The sequence below is a fragment of the Barbus barbus genome (genome assembly GCF_936440315.1).
Source record: "Barbus barbus genome assembly, chromosome: 4".
NCBI lineage: Eukaryota > Metazoa > Chordata > Actinopteri > Cypriniformes > Cyprinidae > Barbus > Barbus barbus.
In genome coordinates, this window is record NC_136732.1 from 32130858 (window position 1) to 32157921 (window position 27064).

At 36.9% G+C, this 27064-nt stretch overlaps 3 protein-coding genes across 5 annotated transcripts; 1 reads left to right on the top strand and 2 right to left on the bottom strand.

The window, feature by feature from the left end:
• Positions 1-1033: 1033 nt before the first annotated feature.
• On the bottom strand, positions 1034-6642 carry LOC306860884 (arf-GAP with dual PH domain-containing protein 2-like). Of its 2 annotated transcripts, XM_079402885.1 has the most exons (11): positions 6341-6642; positions 5620-5750; positions 5376-5467; positions 4843-4925; positions 4595-4704; positions 3679-3828; positions 3500-3583; positions 2693-2755; positions 2260-2337; positions 1941-2169; positions 1034-1856 (listed from the first exon to the last, which is right to left on the bottom strand). In XM_079402885.1, exons 1-11 carry the CDS (start codon positions 6426-6428, stop codon positions 1828-1830), a joined length of 1137 nt encoding a protein of 378 aa, XP_079259011.1. In that variant the 5' UTR covers positions 6429-6642; the 3' UTR covers positions 1034-1827. The 2 variants fall into 2 exon arrangements, with proteins under 2 accessions (XP_079259011.1, XP_079259012.1); XM_079402886.1 differs by lacking the exon at positions 5620-5750 and having other exon boundaries at positions 6341-6590.
• A 282-nt stretch (positions 6643-6924) lies between these two features.
• LOC306862606 (ATPase family AAA domain-containing protein 5-like) lies at positions 6925-22251 on the bottom strand. 2 transcript variants are annotated; one of them, XM_079405498.1, is made up of 24 exons: positions 22108-22251; positions 21605-21670; positions 19799-21501; positions 19637-19715; positions 19289-19441; positions 19013-19154; positions 18792-18873; positions 18492-18673; positions 18262-18410; positions 17739-17892; positions 17268-17600; positions 16203-16319; positions 15158-15254; positions 14947-15029; positions 14731-14861; positions 14461-14632; positions 14194-14370; positions 13569-13805; positions 13432-13496; positions 13161-13341; positions 12906-13063; positions 11529-12388; positions 10523-10681; positions 6925-7483 (listed from the first exon to the last, which is right to left on the bottom strand). In XM_079405498.1, the coding sequence occupies exons 2-24, from the start codon at positions 21653-21655 to the stop codon at positions 7405-7407; spliced, it is 5544 nt and encodes a 1847-aa protein (XP_079261624.1). In that variant the 5' UTR covers positions 21656-21670; positions 22108-22251; the 3' UTR covers positions 6925-7404. The 2 variants fall into 2 exon arrangements, with proteins under 2 accessions (XP_079261624.1, XP_079261625.1); XM_079405499.1 differs by lacking the exon at positions 15158-15254 and having other exon boundaries at positions 16223-16319.
• A 51-nt stretch (positions 22252-22302) lies between these two features.
• LOC306869118 (serine/threonine-protein phosphatase 4 catalytic subunit B-like) lies at positions 22303-27051 on the top strand. The gene is made up of 9 exons (XM_079415732.1): positions 22303-22761; positions 23332-23635; positions 23833-23884; positions 23971-24021; positions 24156-24257; positions 24368-24541; positions 24885-25011; positions 25105-25294; positions 25406-27051. Exons 2-9 carry the CDS (start codon positions 23526-23528, stop codon positions 25533-25535), a joined length of 936 nt encoding a protein of 311 aa, XP_079271858.1. The 5' UTR covers positions 22303-22761; positions 23332-23525; the 3' UTR covers positions 25536-27051.
• The last annotated feature ends 13 nt before the right edge of the window (positions 27052-27064 follow it).

The following is a 27064-nucleotide window of genomic DNA, read 5'->3' on the forward strand; positions in this document are numbered from 1 at the left end:
TTCCAAACATTTATCCAAAGATAATCAACCCTCTTGGTGAATTGTATGAAACCGTGTACGAGTCTCTTTCCTTTTAAGAACGGTAAGATTCCAATTTTGTTCAAAAATATTTATCCAAATTATTGTACCCCCCCCCCCCCCCCCCATTTATTATAATACAATAATAAATGTATTGTTATTTCTGGCCAAATTTTACATTCATAAATGTAAATTTTCAAAGAAGACACTTTCCTTTTTGTTTTTAGGAAAGACTTTGATGTGAAATTCCCATAATTCTATTGCATGTGAGACCCTTTCATGGTGTGATTGATTTTTATAAGCTAGCATGTGCTTTGGATTAGGCTAATGTATGTAACCCTCATTGTCTTCGGTATTTCTACTTATTTTGATGCATAATAATAATAATAATAATAAAAAGTCAAACAAATTAAATAAAATACAAAATAAAGGTAAGATTTTGTACCTTTTTCTCCTTGCCACCCCCTGAAATGTTTAAAGAATATTTTTTGTTTGTTGTTTATTGTGTGTATTTACATATGTATGACTAGAGATGTAATTATGGGAAAAGTGTGTATTTTTTCATATGCATATTACTGTTGTCTGAGTTTGTAAATTGGTATCGTTCAATAAAAAAAGATACCTGATTCAAAAACATTAACTAAAGGATTACCTAAACCATATATTTGTGGGGTTGCATCTCAAATGACTTCACTTGTAAAAGCTTGTCTTTGCTGAACAATATTAACAAGAAAGCGCCAAAACGTACAACCATCACTGTTGAAAGCTGATTTAAGATCCAGTCCACAGTACTTTGCTGGGAATGATGGCCTCTAAGTTCAGTCATCTGTAAAACTGTTATTACTTCACTATAATATAACAACATATAAAATAAAATAATATACATTTCAATTAATAGTAATTAGCAATATCAACATGATACTAAAGTTATCAGTCAGTGAAGAAAATGACATTCACCATGTTAGCAACAAAAAGAGCAACAGAACATACGGGCATTTCAAACTTAGTATTGATGTAGTATGTGGTTTAAAAATAGATTTTAATATAAACAAAATTGAAGAACTGTGAACATCAAAATAAGTCAGCTTTGTTCAGTCGCCCATATGATCATTATAAAAGAAAAAACTGGCCAAATGTCAGTTTATGAAACCCAGGTGTTTTACGATTAGCATTTTCATCACACACTTCATGTCACTTCGTGTCCATTTCTGTACAAGCATAATTCCTTATTTTTTGCTACTATTTGGCGTCTCAGCTCCTGCACGTGGACTCTCAGTCACATGCGAGTCTGATTGACCTCTCACTAAGATGCGATTCTCATCTTGGTCAAGGCTTGTTTCAAGATCATTTACATTTATTCATTTAGCTGACGCTTTTATCCAAAGCAATTGCTATATATGTCAGAGGTCGCACGCCTCTGGAGCAACTAGGGGGTTAAGCGTCTTGCTCAGGGACACATTGGTGTCACACAGTGGATTCGAACCCGGGTCTCTCACACCAAAGGCATGTGTCTTATCCACTGCGCTATCATATCCAGTCATATCCTTTGTGCTCCTCAGAGAGCTCAGCCAGTCAGTCTGTCCTCATCTGACCTACTGCAGTCTTCGCAGATTGGTTTCACATCCCAAAATGCACCAAGAGAGACTTTTTTTAAACTGCTTGTTAGGAAACAATGCCCCGCAAAAAAGGTTCCCTTTGAGTGTCTAGGACTCTAATGTTTTAACCCTAGATTTATCAAGCATGTCAGGGTTAATTTTAAATAAATCTAGAGAGAGTGTCTGAGCTTATTTTCCCATCCAGTCATGGTCTTCACCTCCGTCTACGGATATTGGCTTCAGCTGAAAAGGAGACAGAGTGTTATTTTTTAACACCTCGTTGTAATATTTAATTAGCACATCTGATTAAAAGTGTTATAATCTTACTGGTGTAATCTTGTGGCATCATGGGTTTGGAGATGACAGTTTTTAGGGCCTCCACCCACTCTCTCTGATCGCGCTCCTGCTCGCACATGAAGACAAACTGCCGATCTGGCGTCTCCACAATTACCCCACACTTCCATTTGTTGCCTCTCGTCCCTTTAGGGACACACTCTCTCACTGAATATCCATGATTCTCTGAGCCAATGAAAACTACCCCAAGCTCAATGGCATCCTTTAGGATTAAAAAGAAGAGAATTCAAATTGATTAGACACTCAATCAGCCAACACTGACACAGTAGAAACGGAAAAAAGATATTCATACCAGCTGTGTTTTAAAATAAAGTAGTTTCCTGTCCATGGAATCCAAAATAAACCATCTTTTCTTGAACGGCTCTCGCTGCTGTTCAACATAGACAAACAGCCAGTGTTATGTGCGTTTATATTGAATTACTTTTAAATTCATTTCAAAAGTTTCAGACTTTTGACATTTGTCACATGCTCAACATAAGTAATACAATAGAACTATACAGATGTTGGAAATATATATAAAAAAATGGACAGAGTGGTTCAACATGTAATGATGTATTATTGTTAGTAAGTGTGTGAAGAGGTGTTTAAGGAGTGTTTTACAAAAATCTATCCTTAAATGCTTGTTCAGTTTAAGGGCAAATACAAACACCTTGCTATACTGGAAAATCTAGATATAAATATGCAAAGAATCAACATGAGAACCATCTATGGGAGAAAACTCTTACCAGTGGGCCAGTCTTCTCCATGTAGCCCTCTTTTAAATAGCTTCTGGTTATCCATGGTATTAGCTTAAGACAAAAAAACACATTGTTAAAAGAGTTTATAGTCAAGATAATAATGATACAATTATTAACCCTTCGCAAAAAAAAAAAAAATTGAAGGTTGATCACCTTTCACAAATGTTTCACAGAGCTTTGGTTACATTTAGATTAAATTTAAATCATATTTCTAGTAATAAACATTTGTGTTTACATTTTGTAGCATTTTATTTGTAACACCAAGTAAAGCCCTTTTGTGTGATGCTACCACAGACCTGATCCAAATGAACATGTGGCACAAATGACATTGACCCAAATTAAGTTTATATCTACTGTGATTATTCACAGAACAATTTGTTCTTGAACTAGCCTCAACAACTTTTGAATATAAGACACAGAGCATTCTGTTAGCTAACCCACATAAAAAAAAAAACACCGTTCTTGTTTAGGGATGCAGCAACTCACAAAAAACCAAAACCTAATTTCCGTGTCCTGTTAGCAATGTGGTGTAGGGTGTTTGTTTGATGATCATTCATGTTGTGAAATGGAAGGGAAGACAGGCCTTAAACTGTTAATGGTTTTAGGAAGTAAAACCACTTGGAAAAGGGGAAACTTGCAGTACTTCCTTTTTATGTGGCGATGTTAACGCAACTACATTGGGAGAAAACTCTACATGTTTTTAAGAAATTCAAAAGTTAGGCAAAATAAATTGAAAGCACAGAGATGACACATGGTACTCTAATCAGTCAAAATCAAGTATACAAATGTACTTACATCTCCATCGCTAGCTGCAGGAAAGGCTGTTTTCAGGTAGACATGGCGAATAGCTCTAATGGCATTAAACCAATTGACAATCTCCTAAAAGGGAGGAAATACAGAGCAAAAACTGGTTCAAAACAAAAAGGACAAAAAAAAAAAACATGATTCTTGGGAATAAAATTCCAGAGGTTTACCCGTCCATTTTTATGGTAAACAAAAAGGTTTCTGGTGTGATCATCCATAGAGTAGGTGATCTGAAGGCCATAAGCATGTCCTATCTTCTCAGGCTGGAAGGTTGCATTCAGGTTCTTCACAGAAATAGTAGCCTTTGGTCCCTTAGATTCCTGAAAAGCACAGATAGTGCTTAATGAATAACTCATTTGTGCACCTAATACTTCATTAGATTCAATTATATTTTCAATCAAAATCAAATATTTTAAAATGCAGCTAGAATTGTGTTAGATGAAAGATATTGGATGATTAAGGCATACTGTTAGCGTTGATGGACTTACAGTATCTCACAGAAGTGAGTACACCCCTCACATTTTTGTAAATATTTTATATCTTTTCATGTGACAACACTGAAGAAATGACACTTTGCGACAATGTAAAGTAGTGAGTGTATAGATTGTATAACAGTGTAAATTTGCTGTCTCCTCATAATAACTCAACACACAGCCATTAATGTCTAAACCACTATTAAGCGTTAACCCCCGCGTACAGCACCGATGCTGATAAGACCAAATTTAACACACCTGCTCCCCACTCACACCTGAGACCTTGTAACACTAACGAGTCACATGACACCGGGGAGAGAAAATGGCTAATTGGGCCCAATTTGGACATTTTCACTTAGGGGTGTACTCACTTTTGTGGCCAGCGCTTTAGACATTAATGGCTGTGTGTTGAGTTATTTTCACTACTATACTCACTACTAAAGATATAATAAAATATTTACAAAAATGTGAGGGGTGTACTCACTTCTGTGAGATACTGTAAATGTCATGTAATTATTCTGTGCTGCCATTTACAACAAATGCCTTCGATAATTTTTTTTTTTTTTCTTGATGATGTGCAAACATCATTTGCTCAACAACAAAAAGTTCTCACATCCTCCTTGTAGTATTTGAGGGTAAAATCGTGCACTGAAAGAACAAACTTCCTCTCGAGAAACTGTCCATTATCCTTTCCTTTCTTCCACAGCATGCCCTCATAGACACCTAGAGCAGGGCAAACAATTTCATTGAAAGCTTAATGTTATTCCTTGTTACTATTAGCAGATGAAACAGAATAAGATAAATTTGTACTTTTAAAGTACAAAGGTTAAAAGAAAACATCTGGGATCTGAAATGGATTACCTGCTGTGTAAGGTTTTTCTGGTTTTTCCTCTGTAAACTCCATTCTTTCGTATTTGGCTCGAATCCATTGTTCTCTGAGGACCCTATACAGTGCACATAGAATGCATTTGTTGAGCTACATGCTAGGGATAATTGATGTGTAAATGACATACAGTACATATATATTATAGTCTGAACGTACACTTACTATTTTATAACAATTGTATTAGTTTAGCTGAATATGGCCTTATATGCAATGCAGCGTATTAAGAGTCAAGAGGGCAACTGACAGAATCAAAAGACTGGACTTCAATACCAGAAACCCCTTTTAGTTGAAGCAGTAGTTCCTCTTACTGTAACCAACAATAGTACACAGCTATTTTTTTTTTTTCCGGTAAGATGTTTGCTTGATCAGCTATATATTTTTTTTACTTCCCAAAACAGAGATCCGTCCCATTATGACGATATAGTATATATCAGTACGTGTTTCAGTTTTAAATTAAAGTATGCTTTTGTTTGACTTTTCAGTCAGCAGAAGAGATTGGCCTACTTACTCGCAATCGTCTGTTTGGGGCTGATAATAAAAGACTGGGACAAATTTCTCATAGAAGTTTTTGGCAGCACGATTTCCATTGGCCTTCATGAACTTCTCATCCAAAAATGCATTAAAAGGAAGCACAACAGTGTTAAGGTTCACATTCATGACCTACTGTAACCACTAGATTCTGAAAACTAAAACAGTGACTGTACAAAAACTAACAGTCAGGTAACAACCAATATCTTATCATTTGAATATACCTGCACAAGCTCATCATCCCAGAAGTCTAAGCGTATAGACTTGATACGACTTATAGAAGCAAGATTGCGATGAGTTCCAGAACAGTTCAGACACACAAATATACCCAGTGTGCATGAAGCCCAATCTGGATCTTCAAATAACAAGAGTAAAAAAAAAAAAAAAACATAACCCAGTAAAGTTACCACAATCAGAGAAAACAAGACATGTCAAGCAATTGTAATATCCAGGAAAAGTAATGAAAATAAAGATTATCTTGCATATATGTATTTTTTCTATTATAAGCTAGAAAATGACTTTTTGAATTCATCTCTATACAATGTTATACAAAAGTTAAAGATCTCTATACAGTTCTATGATCTCTATATCTACATATATAACATCTATATAATTATTAAACAGTCAGAATAGCATGGAAAGTGTGTGCGTCCTGCTAACCATCCTAAGTCGATTAAAAATGTAATTAAAATAAAAAATTCAAGAGAAATTTCAAGTAAACTAGGGTAGCTAGATACTAAATGCTAGCGGTTTCAAAACAAATGCCATAGTTTTACTGAAGCCATAGATAGATACAGTGGCTACTATGCATATCTACAGAACTGCAACTGTAAACTATAAAAATGTAAAAACAGGGTGTCAAAATGTCAGTGAATCCCGATTAAAGTACACAAAGAACTGCTGGCTGAGTTTAAAGCGGTGTTGGCAAGTTGTTACAGTATTTACCTGCAGCTCCACAGTCAGCACAGCAGCTATTCTCTGGCAGCTTCGCCAACTCTAGAAGCGTCTTTTTGTTCTTTTCCCGATTTGCCATAGACGAAATGCTTGTAAAAACACATAGGTAGCCGTTTGAGCTCTCTAATCTGTTATTTCACGCGTGGTTAGTCCCGTCTGGCGCGGTTTGACGGCTTTACTTCACTTTCATTGAGTCACTCGACGGAGCGCGCTTCTGTCGCGTCAGATTCCAAATTCGAATGCGCTCGAGCGCGCGGCGAAATACTGCTGGACTATCAAGCGAGGTCTTCCGCAAGCATTCAATTACTACAAAAAACCCTTAGTGTTCACTTCCTGGAGAAAAACTGGGCTACACCTAAAATGTAATCTATTAAATAATCACATTAACATCAATTACTCCAAAAGTAGGAGTAGGCCATAATGACAGTAAACAGTGACACATTGTAGATAGTTTTTTTGAGCTTAATATGATTAAAAAATTAAATATATTACATTTGTATCAAGACTGATATTACTGGGGTTAAATCATCAAGCCACATATTTTTGCAACCTATTAAATATACTCCAGTCACACTGAAACTGCATACAGCACAAAATGTTGCATTTACTGGTTTTACAGGTATACAGTTATCTTCCCAGATTCAAGTGGACTAAAACCATCCCATTCAGAAGATGTGGAAGTGAAAAGTGTGTGTCACGACTCCAGGTTTCACGTTAAAACAATGCAAGTTCTGACTTCTCACATCATATAAAGGTGATTAAATGCATGCGTTAGGAAAAAAAAAAAATCATACACAAACCGTACAAAAATTCAAATAGCACCATGTTCACTAGTGCTCTTGCAATTTACATACATATTTTGAGAAAAACATTTTTGCTGGCAAATAGCAAATCCAAATTTATTACTTGATAAAACATTTTGGAAAATGCATGGCAGTACAAAACAAACAATCTTCATAATGGGCTATCCACATAACAACATAAAACCACACTCCTTCTGAGTATATATTACTGTACAAATGCATTAAGTGGCTGCCTAAAGCTGTGTGTGTAATTTAAGGGAACTCGGAAGCCAGGAACTCCACTGTGCTTTTAGGAAGAGTGAAGTGTATACCGTCCAAATAGTGCAAGAACCTGTAGAAGAGTGGGGGGGACACAAACACACAACATTATGATTATTTTATGTTAAACTGAATCTTTAAATTAAGTTTTGGCACTACAAAGCAAGTGAATATGATCATTTAAAACAAAACAAATGGTGACAAAATGCTAAATACTCATACCGACATGAATAAAAATTAAAAATAGTTGGTTAATTTGTGACATATTTGAGCTTTGCAAAAGCCACATCCTGTCCTCTCCACAGCGTTTTGCTTTTTTTAGACCCATGAACTATGGCCAAGTTGCATTTTCACACTTCTTTGACAGCACAGCAAAAGAAGAAAAAAAACATGCATGCATCAGGTGCTGAGCTCATTATATTTGAGACGCAAATTTAAAAGAAAGGCTGTTGTTACCATTGTAGGCATCAAATACAATATTTCACCAGACAGTAAGTATTACTGACATATGTTTTCATGTGACTTATTTATCTAATGTAAATATAGCGTGTGCAGTCTTAACTAGTGAAATATGCATAATGTGGAAAGGGAGTTTCCCTTGTCACTGTTCAGATATGCGGCATCTGAATAACTGGAAGTGATCTCACTTTGGGAGCGTAACAAAAGACAGAGTCTATTCACAAACTAGGGTGTGTTGAAGATTAGAGACACCCAGCAGTTATGAGAACACTACAGAGAAATTCTTGTTTTTTAAACTTTTATGAACATTTCAGGCTCATAAGGTAGTCAAGAGAGTACACCAGACTATTTGAACCAAAAGATATCTCAAAGTAAAATGATTAAATTAATTTTGCTAGCCACAGTTTCCACACCTCTTGGCTGATAAAGTCCTAATGCCCATTTTCAGATGCAGGAACAGCTTGATCATACATATTTGGGATGCACCGAAATGAAACTTCTTAGCAGAGGCTAAACAAAATTAAACAGTGTTTAATTATGTTCGGCCTCTGCCAACAAGTTTCATTTCGGTGCATCCCTAATATGCTTTTTTGCATTTTTCCAATTTTTTTCACCATTGGATAAATGAAAGGGTTACTCCACCCCAAAATGAAAAGTTTGTCATTAATCACTTACCCCCATGTCGTTCCAAACCCGTAAAAGCTCCGTTCGTCTTCGGAACACAATTTAAGATATTTTGGATGAAAACTGGGAGGCTTGTGAGAGTCCAATTGACTGCATAGTAAATTACACTGTCAAGGTCCATAAAGGTATAAAAAGCATTGTCAGAATATTCCACCTACCATCAGTGGTTCAACCGTAATGTTATGAAGCGATGAGAATACTTTTTGTATGCAAAGAAAAAAAAAGACTTTATTCAACAATTCGTCTCCTCTGTGTCAGCGTAGTTGCATTTTGGAGAATATCCACTGGACGCAAACTGCATATGCTGTTCTGTGTCAGCTGCGCCACACGGATATGCTGTTTTCGTTCAAATCAAAGCATAAACAAATGTAGAACAATGCTGCGGTATTATCAAAACACTGTTCATCGCTGGTGGAGTTTATGTTTGTGAAGTGTCGACCGTTCTATCTGCCGCGGGAGTTCACGGCCATTGTTATGGTCACGGTTTACATTCCCCGTGTGCAAACGCTAAAGACGCACTTCGTGAACTGTATAGCGCCATCAGTGAACAACAAACAAATAACTTACAAAGCTTACAAGGCTGTACCCCGCCCCCACCTCGGGTACTCTGACCACATCTCTGTTATGCTAATCCCAGCATACAGACCACTTCTCAAACCGGTTCAAAAACTCATCACGATTTGGCCAAATGATGCTACCTCAACACTACAGGACTGCTTTCAGTGCACAGACGGGAACATGTTTAAAGAGGCAGCCACCTACAACAACCACACAGACCTGCATGAGTACACTGAAACTGTGACTGCTTACATCAAAAAGTGCACTGACGATATGGCAGTCACCAAGACCATCACCACACGTGCAAACCAGAAGCCATGGATGACAGCAGAGGTTCATGGGCTGCTAAAGACCAGAGATGAAGCATTCAGATCAGGAGACAAAGCAGCCCTCAAAACAGCAAGAGCCAATTTTGGGGTGGAGTAACCCTTTAAATAGCAAAAGTTGTTATGATTTTCAAAAGAAAAAATCAATTACAAAACAACAATTTAAAAATACACTGAACATTTTTAACATTCTAGCAGATATATACCAACAATTTTTTTTTAACTTAAAATTAAGTTAATAAAATGAAACAATTTTTGCCCATTTTTGAGACCCCCTTCTTGAATCAGGCATGTGATTGGCTAAAGATAAAAAAAGAAGGAAAACTGGACTGGACACTGGAGCAGTAAATCAGCATATTAGAATGATTTCTAAAATGTCCTGATGTGACAATGAAGACTAGACTAATGATGCTGAAAATTCAGTTTTGATCACAGCAATCAATTATATTTTACCATATTTTCACTACAAAACATTTATTTAAAATTGTAATAATACTTCACGATATTACTGTTTTTGTACTTTTTACTGTACAAATAAATGCAGCCTTGCTGAGCAGAAGAGACTTCTTTTAAACCAGAATATATTACAGATCTCAATTTGAACACTATGTGAGAATGTTATAATAAAAGTAATAGGGCTATTGTAATTATTATTATCATTATTATTCTCATCGAAGACATGCCACGCACTACTGAACTGGTAGTGCATGGCTGTCTCTCACTGTTGGTGTTGGTAATGATTTTTGCATCTTTCTCTGAAAGTTTTAAATGCTTCCACACTGCCGACATGTTTGCTGCATTACAAAGAGTGTGAGCCTCTCACTGTATTGTTCAGTACAATTTGTTCAGTCTTTTCACTTATTCTTTGCCATTTTCGGCCAAATAATTTGCCAAACATTTGGTGCATCCCTAATACATATTAATACATTAATATAGAGAGGTAGTCTAGACCTATCACTGGTGCACCACCTAGTGAAAACAAATGATGCCAATAAATCAGGATTGTGCTAACTGTAACTAAATGTGTAATTCTGTAACCTGAGTGTGCTGCAGACAGGCTATGAATGTGTCTGCTGAACTCTCACCTGCGTTTAATCTTTCCCTGCTCCTTCAGTTTCTCTGACCTACAGATGGCACGTAGAGAGGGGAGGTAGTCTAGAGCTGCTGCTGCCTGGTTTCCAAGCGTTCCAGCTGATCTGGAGAGGAGCACCGACTTCATCACCTCACTTCTCCTCTCCATCACCCTATACAAAACAAAATTAGCACGAGATTACTTTTTATATAACAATATGTTGTGTATAAACCGCCTCATAGGACAAAGAAAGGTCAGTGTAATCTAAAACAATGAAACTAAGGCTGGGAGATATAACTGAATATTTGTTTTGTTTATCTACAACGATTGTGCTGGTGACAAAATAAAATGGTATTTAAAGCACTTTTTAGGTTTATAAAGAATGTCATGACACTAGTTTTGTGATCCTTGCCTTGAACTTGTAGGTTTAAGACCATTAAGACATTTTAATAGCATGTCTGATTTAAACATTAGTATAAAAAATGCTTTATGTTATTTAAAATAGCAAATTTAAATGAACTGCTTAAAAATTCCAATTCAAATATTTGTTTGCATCATTCAAAAATGTTCAGGTATTTTCAGTATCTTAATATATATATTTTTTTATATAATATTGAATATTAAAATATACACCATTTATTTACTACATTGTACTAAATGTACATACATACACATATACATAAATAGTATACATACATTCACATACATAAACACTTTAGTATAGGGACCAATTCTCACTATTAATTAGTTGCTTATCTTATGACCATATTCTACATCTCTAATCCTACCCAATACATAAACTTAATAACTACCTTACTATTTATAAGCAGGAAATTAGGACATAATTGATGCAAAAGTCGTAGTATTTAGCTGCATGACCCAGTCTTGGAATATTGTTAAACAGTAAACACTATGTGATGCGAGACAATTTTTGGAAGAAATTCCAACAATAAAGTGAAAATTGAATTGAATTGTGGAGTATAAATAATAGCAAAAAACTTGGGGAGCTAAATTCTCACCTTGGGTCACAAGGTGTAATTGGAGTGAGGCTAAAGCCATCTTTGTGTGGAGCCACAGGGAGGGTGAGCTCCTCTTCTGCATCTCGTCTGATCTCCTCCTGCAGTTGCTGTGCTCTGTCCCAGGCTTCAGAGACTACAGCCTTGCACTTCCTAAAACTCAAATGCCCCAATGCAGCAAGGATTTCATCAACATTAGCACCATTCACTCGGCTGACACACTCTAACCGAATGTCATCGGTCATCCCACTCTTGACCTCTGCACCAGTCCAGCCAAGGACTTGTGGTCTGCAGGAACCCTCCGTTTGCAGCGGCTGATAGTGCAGTGAGGAGTCCAGGAAGGACATGTGGTCCATATACTCTGCTAAACTGCTTAGGCACTGCATCACTGGCTTGCTCTTCTTCCTTTCAGCTTCGGATAACACAACACGCCTTGGTTTTACCGGCGCAGCTTTGGACACATTCAGGGACACATTGGCTGGATCTACATTAGTGCTTTGAGCAGGATCTTGGTTGGTTTTTGGTAGTGAGAGGAAGTCGTCCTCCGACTCTGAATCAGACTGGAAAACCTCTTTATTGCCAATGCCCATCTTTTTCCGCCCCCTCATTCTAGAGGACACTTTAAGGGGACTACCGTCATCAGAGGCCTCTTCCAAAACTTCCAACCTCACCGTCTGAGGTACTTGCTCAGGATGGGACTGTGGATTTGGTGTTGATTGTGATTTGAGTGTGGACTGTGGTAAAAGATGAGTTGGCAGAGGAAGCAGACTCTCCATATTCGAGTAGAGAAGATTCACTCCCCTTCTATGGACCTCTGAGAGAAGATCCCAGCACTTAATGCTGTCTACTACTGAAGACCCATGCTGTAAGATATGAATAGATTGATCAGGAACAAATCCTTCCATCAATATTACTTCTTTTTTTTTTTAAATCATCATGTGTTGGATATTACATGGCACATGCTCATTTCTCCTATTTACACATGTGGATTACCTTAGCAATCATCTAGCACTCAATTAATCTTTAAAAACGTCAGGTTAAGCAAATATGAAAATGAACATTTTAAAATGATTGTTTTTAGTTTTTATTTTCATTTAGACAAAATATTGTGCGCACACACACACATTATATATATATATATATATATATATATATATATATATATATATGAATATATATACAAATCCCCAGAATTCTTTGATAGTTCTCAAGTTCAAAACAATAGCATTTATTTATTTAGCTTAAACAGAAATCTTTAACACAAACTTCTTTACGGTCATGTTTGATTTAATGAATTCTTGCTGAACAAAACTATTAATACCTTAAAAAAATATATATATTAACATTAGTGGCTTTTACATTAGGGAGATAAACACTCACCTTTAGGAGCAAATCTGGAATATTTTTTGTTTGCATATTTCGGATCCCCAGCAAACTTTCTGTGCATGCAATGTGGCAGGGTGGTATTTTATCCTCATTTACATCCTGAAATTTGACGGACTGATGGTGAATGTCACTCTTGACGTCCCCTTTGAGCTCTACAGATTGAAACAAGTTGTTTTTGATGATCATATTCACATATTACGATATACAGCCAAGAGTTCTAAGTGTACTTTTTCAGAGTAATATCTTTACCTGAGGAAGGCAAAGGCCGATGCACCTGCTGTCCACCACCACTGCAGGCCCAAAACTGCAGGTGCAGGAGGCTTTGACGAATATCACACCTGTTCCAGTCCAGCAGACAGGACAGATCCTTAGAGTCTGTTCTCATGTTTTCTGCTAGACATAGCAGCTGGAGGTAACTAGACACATCCTCCTGGAAAAGTCAAAATTATCGACAATCACAAACAAGACACAACACAAGAGAAAAAATAATTTAGCAAAGGAGAAAAGAAATTAAGCTTACCACTGAAGGAGATTTGAAATGGATTTCCTCAAAGTATCCATCAAAAGCAGCACCAAAGATTGGATCTGCATAAAACAAGTCCCATGATGACTAACTCACATTTCACAAACTTTCTGTTCACTGCCAACTTTACTCACCACTGGTTGTTAGGATAACTGGTCTCTTGGTTGTAGTCATGAAGTGTTTTATTGCAGCCAGAAATCCAGCGTCATCATCAAAAATGATGTCCACCTCCTCAAATAAGATGAGGGATGTGGCAGTCCTCTTGTCCTGGTCTTCAGTGGAGATCTTGGTGCCCACTGATGTTCCCCCGGGGCACTCTTTGCTGTCAGCCTCTTTTACTTTGGCAGACTTTTTCGGACAAGCTTTTAAGACTAAAAGAAAACAAGAAATGCCGTATAAAGGTCTCAAAGATGAAGCTTGAAAACATTACCTAAATAAAATTAAAATAAACTAAAAACATCACATTAACAGCTGTTCTTTTGAACTTCTATTCATCACTGGATACAGGAAAAAAGTACCAGTTCCCACAAAATATTAAGCATCAACTGTTTTGAACATTGATAATAATAGTGATAATAATAGGAAATGTTGCTTGAGCACTAAATTAGCATGTAGAGGAAAACAAGAAATGCCATAGAAATATCTCAAACATGAAGCATAAAAACAACTTGTAAATATGGCTCACAATACATGTCAATATCAATTCAATATTTGTGTTTGGAAACACTTGACTTTGATTACTGGATTCTGATTTATTACCAGGCTGTGTTTTCTTGTCTTGACTGTTTGCTTCTTTGCCAGTGGGCCTTCCACCTGCTTTAAAGAAATTGGCCAGAGATGTCGGAAACAAGCCTCCTCTTCTGGATGAAGCACTTCGAGGGGACTGAGGAGGCTTCCTGGGCGATGATACAACCTTTCTGGGGGAATTCAACTTCCCTGTAATTGGAAGAGACACTGAGAACTCAAGCAAAAAGTCATGCAGAGTATACATTTTATTGTTATCACAAAGGAAGAAAACATTCATACTGGGAGAGTTGCCGGGTTTGGTGGTGGTGCTGTTGTTGCTATAATTGCTGAAGTAGGATGGTTTTTGAGCGTTGACACCCTGGATGTCCACCTGGTGGGACTGAGTGGCTTCCTTCAGCTGGGATAAGATCTGACGACCACTCCTTTGAGACGAGGAGTTCACCTCAAATACCTTGAGAGAGAAAACCAACAGGGTTGGTAGAAACACTTTCCTTTTTTGAATGACAGACAATTCCAAAATAGTAAAGAAAATTGAAAAATGAACCACACCTTGAATCCGAGTTCTTGTGCACAGGCATAGACTGCAGCAGTCTTGCCCACTCCAGTGGGTCCAGTGATAAGAAGCGTGTTACACAAATGATCTTCTGTCTCATCCAGGCCTTCACCTATGAGCCAGGAGTCTGGATAGGAATAATGTTGAGACAGTGATTTTTAAATATGGCAAGGAAAACAGCTAGTACTGTGCCATTTAACATCTTTACATACCATTACTGTCCTCCTCTTGCTTCTTTTCCTGCTGTTTCCTCTTCTCTTCCCGGTCAGCTCTCAGTTTCCACTCTTTCAGCCAGCTAACAGTAATGAACATAATGAAATATGAAGAAATTTAACAGAAGAAAAAAAGAATATTCATTACTGACATGTCAATAAGTGGATGGGATCTTTCACCATCTTTGTTCAAACTAGAGAGCATAATAACCTGTGTAGCCTCCGGACAGACTCCATATTCCCAATTACTTCACTGGAGTGCTGCGGCTGATACTTCTCTGTCCAAAGCACATCTTCTTTCACTCGATCTAGAAATGAAAACATGAACAACCACATTACAAAAAAAAAAAAAAAAGTGCCAACAAGTTTAAGAAACATGCAAATATTTCATAACACCTTAGGTTCAATTCATAAGAAATAACAGACGAAGAACAACTACCAGCAGTGTTATAAATACACTACCGTTCAAAAATTTGGGGTTGGCAAGATTTTCTTTTAAATAAATTATTATTTTTTTCAGCAAGGATGCATTAATTTGATCAAGAGTGACAGTAAAGACTTTTATAGGCCTGGTTTCACAGACAGGGCTTAGACTAAGCCAGGATTAGGCCATAGTTAGGACATTTAAATATGTTTTATTAATATACTTAGAAAAAAAACATTATTGGTGTGCATCTTGAGACAAAACAAAGCCGCTGATATATTTTAAGATCAGTCAGAGCGAGTTTCTTTCAGTTGAAACAGCTCAGACTTACATTTTAGTCTAGGATTAGGCTTAAGCCTTGTCTGTGAAACCGGGGGATAATGTTACAAAAAAATCTTTCAAATAAACACTGTTCTTTTAAGCAGCACAACGGTTTTCAAAATTGATAAGTAATATTTCTTAAGCATCAAACCATCATATTAGGCTGATCTCTGAAGGATAATGTGACACTGAAAACTGGAGAAATGACTGCTGAAAATTCAGCTTTGCTATCATAGCAATAAAATACTTTTTAGAATATATTCAAATAGAAAACTTGTAAAAGTGTCATATTTTATTTAAATAATACTTTGTAACAATAGATTTTACTGTTATTTCCAACAAATAAATGTAGCCTTGATGAGAATAAGATAAACCCCACACTTTTATACTCTTATTCACTGCTTGCTGTACAACTAATGCTCATGAAATACTGTAAAGTTCAAGCAGTCTTTTAGAAGAAAACTTTTCAGGGCAGAAAAAAGATTGCCTAAAAACATAATTCAATTTTCACCTTCTGTGCTTGAATTGAACCTGTGTAGCCTCCGGACAGACTCCATATTCCCAATTACTTCACTGGAGTGCTGCGGCTGATACTTCTCTGTCCAAAGCACATCTTCTTTCACTCGATCTAGAAATGAAAACATGAACAACCACATTACAAAAAAAAAAAAAAAAGTGCCAACAAGTTTAAGAAACATGCAAATATTTCATAACACCTTAGGTTCAATTCATAAGAAATAACAGACGAAGAACAACTACCAGCAGTGTTATAAATACACTACCGTTCAAAAATTTGGGGTTGGCAAGATTTTCTTTTAAATAAATTATTATTTTTTTCAGCAAGGATGCATTAATTTGATCAAGAGTGACAGTAAAGACTTTTATAGGCCTGGTTTCACAGACAGGGCTTAGACTAAGCCAGGATTAGGCCATAGTTAGGACATTTAAATATGTTTTATTAATATACTTAGAAAAAAAACATTATTGGTGTGCATCTTGAGACAAAACAAAGCCGCTGATATATTTTAAGATCAGTCAGAGCGAGTTTCTTTCAGTTGAAACAGCTCAGACTTACATTTTAGTCTAGGATTAGGCTTAAGCCTTGTCTGTGAAACCGGGGGATAATGTTACAAAAAAATCTTTCAAATAAACACTGTTCTTTTAAGCAGCACAACGGTTTTCAAAATTGATAAGTAATATTTCTTAAGCATCAAACCATCATATTAGGCTGATCTCTGAAGGATAATGTGACACTGAAAACTGGAGAAATGACTGCTGAAAATTCAGCTTTGCTATCATAGCAATAAAATACTTTTTAGAATATATTCAAATAGAAAACTTGTAAAAGTGTCATATTTTATTTAAATAATACTTTGTAACAATAGATTTTACTGTTATTTCCAACAAATAAATGTAGCCTTGATGAGAATAAGATAAACCCCACACTTTTATACTCTTATTCACTGCTTGCTGTACAACTAATGCTCATGAAATACTGTAAAGTTCAAGCAGTCTTTTAGAAGAAAACTTTTCAGGGCAGAAAAAAGATTGCCTAAAAACATAATTCAATTTTCACCTTCTGTGCTTGAATTTTCTGGGACAGGGGAATCATTCTGGGTTCCCACAGGTGAGATCAACTCTGCTGGCTTGGGCTCTTCTTTCTGCTTTTGCCTTAGTGATCGACCTCTTCGTCTTCTGCCAGACGGCATCGTGTCGGAGACATTCTGTGCTGCCTGACCTCCTGATGGTGGACTTTCTTCAATCATTATGACATCCCCTTCTGTGCGATTGCACTTTGGTTTTTTACCCACTTTGCCTGTCGTCTCTCCTTCATCCACACGCTTCCGTTTCCTTCCGACGCCATCAGACAATCCAGCAGGGCAGGACACCTTAGACTCACCTTCAGGTTCTACAGATAATCATATAAATTAAGGAAATATGAAACAATCTGTCAATTATTTGGGGATACACTTCTGATTATGAATGCATTTCTGCTTAAGAATAATATCTTACTGTAAGCAAAAACAAATTGTATTTTTCAGGTCACCTGAGACAGAGGCCTGGAGGATGTAGTCCTCACGTCTCTTGACAAACCACGTAAAAAAGCTTTGATGAGGGAAAGAGGGATTGGAGATTCTCATCTCCTCCAAAAGACGCAGCCTGATTGGCGCAGAAAACTCAGATCTTCGACAACAGGACATCTAAATAATAAAAAACTTTTTGATCAATTGAATGCATCCTCACTGAATAAAAGTATTAATTTCACTCAGAACATTTACAATTTACATTTATGCATTTAGCAGACGCTTTTATCCAAAGCGACTTACATTGCATTCAAGTTACAGTTTTCTTTTTTTAAATTTTATCAGCTCTTGCTTTCCCTGGGAATCGAACCCATGACCTTGGCGTTGCTAGCGCCATGCTCTACTATTTGAGCTACAGGACAGCAGAAAAAAATGTTTTACTGACCCCAAACTTTTGTATGATAATGTATATTAACAAACACCGAAATACTGAATAAAAAACGCAAAACACATAAATATAACAATTTTCACCAAAAGATTACCAACCTCATGGCAACCGGCTCTCTTCGCAGCAACTGTAGCATAACCCAAAAACTTTTCCAAAGACAACAGAGGTACAGAAGGTAAATTATAGGACTCCTTCAAACAACTCAGGAAGGGATTTGTGGGCCACTGGAGGTACCAAACAGAACAATCTGACATGGAAAGAAATGAGCACATTAGTCTCAAATACACACAATTAGAGAACACAATCTAGAGAACGCCTGTCAGCTTACCCGCAGCCCTCTGCTGGACATGAACCACTGTCTGGAAGGAAGCACAGGCTTGACTGTAAGCCTCTCGGCTGGCTGCTGTCTTTGCAATCTGCTTTTTGAAGGACTCCGGAAGGCCACTCTTCAGAAACTCTCTCTTTGCTCTGAACTGTTCATCATCTTGCGAGTTCTCTGATGCCTCTCGACTGACAGGGTTGAGTTTGGAGGGACAGGCATTTATTAAAATTTAACACTGACGAGAAAGTAAAAGAAATAAAGAGTACTTGCCAATTCAATTACTGTCTGTTACTACTGGTGTAATACCTGCTGTCGTCAAAAATGGAGATGACAGCCGACAGTCTCTGAGCTTTTTTCTCACCGAACAGAGGAGCCACATTTTTAGAAGCTGAAAAAGATGTAGACAATGTATTTTTTAATGACTTCAATGCAATTTTCATGCTGGCACAAAAATAAAATGCATTAATTAATAAAAATAATATTAAGGTGGTGACTTAATTTTAACTATTTGCGTCAGTGTAACGTACCTCCAGGAGTCTTAGATGTTTTATTTTGAGATGTATTTTTACCCAAAACTTCATTCAAACTACGACGCTTCTTCTGGCTTTTATCATTTTCCTGTGAGGTGACTGGAGTGCTTTTCCTTTCCTCCAAAAACACTACAGAATCCTAAAAAGAAGATATTCTATAAATTATACAAATAAAATAACTTGATTTATTAAAAACGTGAGTAATTTTAGAAGCAGTTCCTGCAAGGATAGAACATTTACACAAATTCACTTTTAACACACCCACTATCTTACCGCATCTTCACAGTAATTTATGATGGACTCTTTTCTTCTTGTAGAGCGTCGTACAGTGTCTTTTTCCTTAGTGTCCTTTTTACTTTGTTGAAGAGCTTTGGCTTTCTGCACCAGCTTTCTAGCTTGTTTTCTTTTTTTAACTGCATTTAATTCCTAACAAAGAAGAGCTTTTGTGAGTAATCTTAAAACAACTACTAATAACAATTTTGTTTTACTAAAATATAATTATTTGATTTAGATCACACATATTGCTTATAAAATAATTATATAAAAACACAATATTTATATAAACACCCACAGACTATATTTAAGAAAACGTTACATACAACAATCATAAATGTTAGTTACCTGTGTTGAGAGAGGACTTGATATTTCAAAATCACTAGCTTTTGTAGCAGAGGATGGAAATACTCTGGTGATTCTCATCCTATCAAATAAAATGTATAATTTATTGTCTCATGTACTTCACAAAAAAATATTAAAGTAAGAAATTAAAAAAGTGACTCTCACCTGATAGGGCTGCCTTTCATGTCTGGTGGGCAGAACATTTCAGCTTTATACATGCCTCTTTTGGGCCTTTGAGATTTTGGGGTAGAGGCCAGAGAGGGAGACGGTGTATTTTGGTTCTCATCATCTTTCTTTGTGTCCTCTTGCCTCTCTTTCTTCTGTGGTGCAGTATTAAGCACAGCGGCTGACTGTCTACGTGAAAGCTCTCTGGTCGACCTCCTCAGCTCTATGACAGCCTTTTCACTGTTGTCATTATCAGCTGGGCTACTGTCTTTGTCGACTTCTGTTGGAGGTTCTTCAGGTTTCGGAGTTGCAGCTTGTGCATCTTCAGCTTTCTTAGCTTGCCCCTTTTTCCCAAATTTCCTAACTCGCTTCTTTTTATCACCTGGACAGCTCTTCTGCTCATCATGCTGCTCCGAGCTGGTCACTTCAGTTTTGTTCTCAATAGATTTTTCTTCAGTTTTGCTCTCAAGAGATTTTTCATGTTGATTGTCTGCTGCCTCTGGGACTTTCTCTTGAACTTGGTTCTGCTTGCTCTGACCCTTGTTGGTTTTGCTTTTAAAACCATCAAAACTAGGCCGCTTAAAGGCATTGAGAAACTGCTTTCTCTCGTCCTCAGTGCTTTTAGGAATTGAGCTGGACTCCACCACATCAAGTTCCAGATCTTCCTCAAGAAGAACAACGTTAGATTTCCTTTTGCGGTCAGGCAATACATCTGGTTTAATCTCCGGAACAGGATCTGACAAACTCTTGTCTTCTTTTGACTTACTTTTTTTTTTCCTACTAAAAATAGATGCGAATTTTAATTCCTTGGCAACTTTGACAGACTCAAGATGATCAGGGGAAATGGGATGCACCTCAGCTTGAATCGTAAGAGTTCGTGGTGACACCTGTAAAGGACCGACTGCAGATCCACTCTGATCATTACAGGGGTTGCCTTCACTTGATGTACCAGCAGTGTCAGTCTTGGGAATCACATTGCTCTCTTCCCGCTCTTGACTTTGATTCTGCACGAAGTCTTTGAATGAGATAGTGACGGTGCCGCTTTTCTTTTCTGTACTTTCCTCCAATGTAGTGTCACATACAGGCTCTTGTGCATCAGCTTCACATTCCTTAGTCTCTTCACAGCCACCTTTTGCCTTTCGGTTTCTCCTCACATCAGATTTTCTATTTGCACAGTCTTTCCTCCTGCTTTGTTTTAATGAGGGTTTTTGTTCAGAACTTTCTGCAGAATTCTTAATCATCAGGATATCTGGATCAGCCTCGGTGGCATTTTTCCTTATGTCAGATTCTTTATCAGAGGAGGCATCATGACAGGTTTGAGCTGAAAGGACAGCAGTATTGCTTTCCTTTACAGATGATTCACTGGGACTTTCTATCAAGACAACATCATCCGTGACCCCCTGTGCATCCTCCTCTTTGGACTTCTTGTTTTCTTTGGCCTTCCTGGTTCGCTTCTGCCCCTGTCCTCTTATAGTTTTCCCAGGGATTTCACGACTTGCTTGCTCTGAAGGTTGTGGGGACTTTTCTTTAGCTACTACGGAGCAGCTTTTTAATTCTTGTGCAGGCGAGGTTCTTTTAAAGTAGTCCATAATGTTGTTAGTCCGTGGTGGTGAGAATGGTTTCTCCACCGGCTTGGGCATAAAGTAGTTAGTAATAGTTTTGACAGATGGTGCATCACCATCCTTCCTCAACTTCTTACACGGCTGGAGAAACAGAGCAATAATGTAAACTGCTGCAAATCAATGTTTTTGAATAGAAAATCAGTACTTTAACAAATCAGCATTACAGATTTTTTGTGACACATACCTGACCTTCAAAATCCTCTATGACAGCCGCCATAGCCACGGCCCCAGCCATCGTTTCAACCCCAAACTATAGATTTATATAGATTTAACAGACAAAACCAAGGATTTTAAAAGAGTTTAAACACAAGCACACACAACAAAGACACATTCTCACATTCAAAGCTTGTTTATACATATTTACGACATGTACACTTGTATATAACAGTTACAGTTAAAGTCTGAATGAATGACGTCTCCATAATCGCGTTTATTAAATGTTTACCTGTCAACTATATGTTTGTACAATATCCATAAACATTACAGACACTCGCCGGTTATTTTCCTTCCTTGACGGATACGTTGACACATACTCTAAATATACAGTGAACAGTGGATAAAATATTAGTACAGCAACGAATTTACGAAAACACAAAGCCTATCTCCACACTTCCCAAACAACGATATACATTCCAAACCGGCGAAAAACAACCATAACATGTGATAATAACCGACCCCCAAACCTACCTTACGTGGAAATGTAATCTTTAAAATCAGAATTGCATTTGAATCTAAAGATGAAATCCCATATTCCCTAATAATGTACGTTTTAGTGTAGTTGGATTGTTTTCGACAAATGGCGCCAAATATCACGGAGGTCTTTCGCCGCGCCGGTTCAGCCAATCACAGCCCGTGTCGTCATACATTCTGAAACAGGAAAGCGCGACGTTCGATTTCAAAATACTACTAACAGTCATTTGGACTATACAAAAACAAATACGTCTTTATTGGTGTAATTTTCATTAATATTAGTTATAGTGTCATTTTAAATGTAATTAACTTGAACTAAGGGTTACATCACGCCTAATATCTTCATATATCCCATATTTATACGGTTAAAAAAACGTCATCATGATAGACAGTTTAACAATCTTAACATTTTCTGTCAGATCAAGATTTTTCCACTCATCCAATTTTATTTTACGAGTTATATGTTTGTCATTATTACGAGCAATTTAATGATATATGCTGTCGTGTAGAACAGGTGATCGGCACCTTTATTTTGAAAGATGAGCCGATTAGGAACAGTTGGTTTGTTGTGGTGATGGTCACACTTGCAAACGCCGCTTCCCCAATTTACCATCTACTAAAGAAACAACGGATTTAATCCAAAAACCTAAGGTATTCATGATAAACTTTATTTAAACGTACATTTCAGCGTGTGAAATGCAATTCTTATTGTAGACGTACTTTAGCAGAAAGCTCAAACAAATACGGCAAAGCACGACTAGCCTTCATGCTAACCGCTTGTCCCTACACTATTTTTATAAACCAGGCTTTGTAATTCTATTTTTTTGCTTTAAAATTGTAAGATACTCGATTGATAACTAAAATACAAAGAGGTCGTCAAAAAGTTGCGTCCAAGAAAGTGAAGAATTAAAATAGTTTAATTTGTTGTATTATTTTTAGTAATGATATTGAGAAGAACACCGAATTTCTAATTCAATAAATTAATTTAACAGCTTATAACTAATAAACAAAACAAAATATTGTGTGAATATTGATATATTTTGATAGAAATAATTAAATTAAAAACAATATTAATATAAATTATTAGTAGTGCTGTTATTATTTTTATTAATATTATTAAATCACTGATACACTTGAGGACTCACTGGGACATTTGAGTTTCAAGCATGCATATGATTGTTTGACATTTCTGATGATTCTTTTCTGATCTCTGTTTTGCAGTCATTTTCTCATCTGGGCATCTTTTGGGATCATCTCCGGCGTGTGTAATTATGTGCACAACCTCATAGTCTCTTCATTTGTCAGGAGGCTGAGTGTGTTCGTGGTCTCTGTGAGACTAACAGAGGACTGGAGAGCCAGTGAGAGTCAGGGGTTTTATCAGCCTCACATTGAGGAGTATTTCTGTGAGTGTATGCATGTGTGTCATGATGGGCGACGTCATTGACTTGGACAGACAGATCGAGCAACTCAGACGCTGTGAACTTATCAAGGAAAATGAAGTCAAGGCACTGTGTGCCAAAGCGAGGTAATGCTTAGGTGTTCAAGAGACAAGATGGCATTATGCATTTGTTGTACTCATTAGGTTTACTCTGCTATGCACAACCCACAGGCATCAAAATGACTGGTGCTTACTGTTCTCAAGTTGTGTATCATTACACAGTTGCTTTAAAGTTGCAAAAGCTTCCTTATTTATTCTGTAAGTGTCATGGTTTTGCTTTATAGGGAGATTCTGGTGGAAGAGAGTAATGTTCAGAGGGTAGATTCTCCCGTCACAGTGAGTATTTATGTATCCATCATTACATTTATAACCTTTAACAGGATTATGCAATTGTGAAATCAGCTCATTTATTTAATTTGCAGGTCTGTGGAGATATACATGGGCAGTTTTATGATTTGAAGGAGCTATTTAGGGTAAGCGATAGAGAATGCAATATGGCATTTGTTAAATTTACAATACTTCTACTTTCAAACTTGGAATTTATGGATTGGTGGAAGTTTATTGTGCTGTGTCGTTTGGCTCTAATCATTGTCCTCTGGGTCTTCAGGTGGGGGGTGAAGTTCCAGAGACAAACTACCTCTTCATGGGAGACTTTGTGGACAGAGGGTTCTACAGTGTGGAGACTTTCCTGTTGCTGCTAGCATTAAAGGTGCAGTATCTGTCCTGAAGTTAATCTTGTTTGCTTTGGAATGTGTGTTAAAGCCGTTCTGCATTCCGTAGTCTGCCCTTATTCACAGTCCTTTATATTTATGCCTACAGGTGCGATACCCCGACCGAATAACGCTGATCAGAGGGAACCATGAGTCGAGGCAGATCACGCAAGTGTATGGCTTTTATGACGAGTGTCTTAGAAAATACGGCTCTGTTACAGTCTGGAGGTACTGCACAGAGATCTTTGACTACCTGTCCCTCTCTGCTATTATTGATGGCATGGTAGGTCCTCTTATAATTCTGTGTCTTTCCACTTTCTGTTTTAATATATTTAATAATGTAATCTGTTTCTTATTTAGCAGCCATTACTCCAGTCTTCAGTGTCACATGATCCTTCTGATTTGGTTCACAAGGAACATTTATCAGTGAACACAGCTGCTTAATTTATTTATTTTTTGTGAAATCTTTGATACATTTTTCCTCTTCTTTGAATAGCAAGTTTAAAGGAACAATATTTATTTGAAATACAACTCTTGTTGTATGAATGTAAAAGTCTTATTGTGGCTTTTGATACATTTAATGCATCCTTGCAGAATTAAAGTATCGTACTGTTTTTGCTCCTCAGATATTTTGTGTGCATGGTGGCCTTTCTCCATCTATTCAAACTCTGGATCAGATCAGGACTATTGACCGAAAACAGGAAGTTCCTCATGATGGACCCATGTGTGACCTACTGTGGTCTGACCCAGAAGGTGAGAGAGGCTAATATAATGTACGACATAAAGGAAAGGCCTTCAATATGCTGTTAATAACTAAGATGGTTTGCTTTCTTTTCTTGTCTGTAGACACCACAGGGTGGGGTGTGAGTCCCAGAGGAGCTGGATATCTGTTTGGTAGTGATGTGGTGGCACAGTTTAATGCTGCCAATGATATCAGCATGATCTGCAGAGCTCATCAGCTGGTGATGGAGGGCTACAAATGGCATTTTAATGAGACTGTGTTAACGGTGTGGTCTGCTCCAAACTACTGTTATAGGTGTGTTTCTTTTCTATCTTATTGCGGTCCAGTAACTCTTGTGTGTAACAGTGACTATTTGGATCTAAATGTGCTTGTTTGCATTACTTATTCTTTTGGAATATTTCCTAGGTGTGGTAATGTGGCAGCCATTTTGGAGCTTGATGAGCATCTCCAGAAGGAGTTTATCATATTTGAAGCTGCACCTCAGGAAACCAGAGGAATCCCTTCTAAGAGACCTGTGGCTGACTACTTCCTTTGACTTTATCGGTCCAGGAGAAAAACTGGAAGCATCAGAAACAACTTGTATGAACTGATTTTTTTTTTTTTTTTTTTTGCCCAACTTTTATCTGCACAACATTCAGTACTTCTGTGAATGGACCAGTTACAGCATTTACTGCCTGTTTCTCATTAGCCTTCACATTCCTTCCTCATTACAAATGTTTTCTGACATCTTGTAAAATGTATTTGAACCTGTTTTGACCGTCTCTAATTATGTGGTAGTTTTGTATTTTCAAATTGGTGATATTTTTTCCAACAAAAAGAATAAAATGTGTGGGTTTATATATTTAAATGTATAAATCCACAAAAAATGAGCATATCCACAAACCTGCAGGTAGTTTTTAATATGCAGCTGCTTGTATTTATATAGCCAGTGTTCCATATTTGTAATCATTTAGCACTGATAAAAATGTTTGTAATCAAATCTAAAACAATTTATGAGATCTTGCATCAAAGGCTGTGAAGATGTAAGTAATAAATCAGAATGGCATTCCTTTTAAAGGCATTGCAAACTGGCTATATTAAAGTTACTGTATATTTTGAGTTCAATGATCACAGGTTTAATAATGGGATCTAGTTGATGTGTGCATAAATTGGAGGCTGTTTTGGTTCTGACCTGTTGCTATTTTACAAAAACATTTTAATGTCCAGAATATTATTGCCAACATTAAACAGATTATTCCTTTTGATTAAACTGGGTAAAATATTTGCAATTAAGTAACATTTTTCTGTTTCTGGTAACCTGAAAATTTTTCATCTTACAGAGTGGCCAACTAAAATGGATCAAACGTGTGAGGAGAAATTGGACAATGTTTTATAATTTAGTGTTTTAAAATGCATTTAAACTGTTTTTGTCCATCAAGTCATACATTTATGTTCTAAAGAAATCATTCAGCAAGTAATATTCATTGCTACAACAAAAATGATTGCTTAAAAGGGATAAGATCAAATATGTGTAGTGCGTATTCGGTTATCTCCTTACTGGATGTTTCTTGACTCTTGATTAGATCAACTATGACTGATCCCATCATATGTACAACCGTTAACCAGATGGTGAGAGAGGCCAGAATCAAGATGATTTTGTCACCACAGAATCATTTAAAACTGAAGCCATAATGAAAATCTCTTGAGACAGATGTTTGTACCTCATCAACAGCTCTGTCCCCTAATCTGAGAGCACATACTTGCTCATTTTTGCTAGGTTAAAACTAACATCAAGAAATTATTTTCCCTTGGGTCACTCTTATGTTTTAATGTTGACATGATCAAATATGTTGCGAACAGCAATGCAAGTACTTATTCGACTCAAGTGCCTCACTGTAACCTCTAATGAGAGGCAATTGACATTGAACCTGGTGACTTCCTTGAACAAATGTAAAAGAAACAGAATTTCAGAGAATTCATAGTGTCCATGATGTTCAGACCGAGCATACTGACACTTTTTCATATTTCTTGATGTAGCTGCTTTCTAAATATGTCAAAATAAAAGAAATTGAATCACTTTGGTAT

What these genes read in the sequence shown, in the direction of transcription:
- LOC306860884 (XM_079402885.1), bottom strand. Translation starts at nt 6,428, where the DNA reads ATGGCAAATCGGGAAAAGAACAAAAAGACGCTTCTAGAGTTGGCGAAG. An exon ending in TGCTGACTGTGGAGCTGCAG is followed by an intron (nt 5,751 to 6,340) that starts GTAAATACTGTA and finishes TGTTATTTGAAG; the next exon opens with ATCCAGATTGGGCTTCATGC. An exon ending in GGGATGATGAGCTTGTGCAG is followed by an intron (nt 5,468 to 5,619) that starts GTATATTCAAAT and finishes TTGGATGAGAAG; the next exon opens with TTCATGAAGGCCAATGGAAA.
- LOC306862606 (XM_079405498.1), bottom strand. Translation starts at nt 21,655, where the DNA reads ATGGCTGGGGCCGTGGCTATGGCGGCTGTCATAGAGGATTTTGAAGGT. An exon ending in AGAAAATTCAAGCACAGAAG is followed by an intron (nt 16,320 to 17,267) that starts GTGAAAATTGAA and finishes TTTCATTTCTAG; the next exon opens with ATCGAGTGAAAGAAGATGTG. An exon ending in CAGGGAAAGATTAAACGCAG is followed by an intron (nt 7,484 to 10,522) that starts GTGAGAGTTCAG and finishes ACTCTTCTACAG; the next exon opens with GTTCTTGCACTATTTGGACG.
- LOC306869118 (XM_079415732.1), top strand. Translation starts at nt 23,526, where the DNA reads ATGTGTGTCATGATGGGCGACGTCATTGACTTGGACAGACAGATCGAG. An exon ending in GGGTAGATTCTCCCGTCACA is followed by an intron (nt 23,885 to 23,970) that starts GTGAGTATTTAT and finishes TTTAATTTGCAG; the next exon opens with GTCTGTGGAGATATACATGG. An exon ending in ACTGTGGTCTGACCCAGAAG is followed by an intron (nt 25,012 to 25,104) that starts GTGAGAGAGGCT and finishes TCTTGTCTGTAG; the next exon opens with ACACCACAGGGTGGGGTGTG.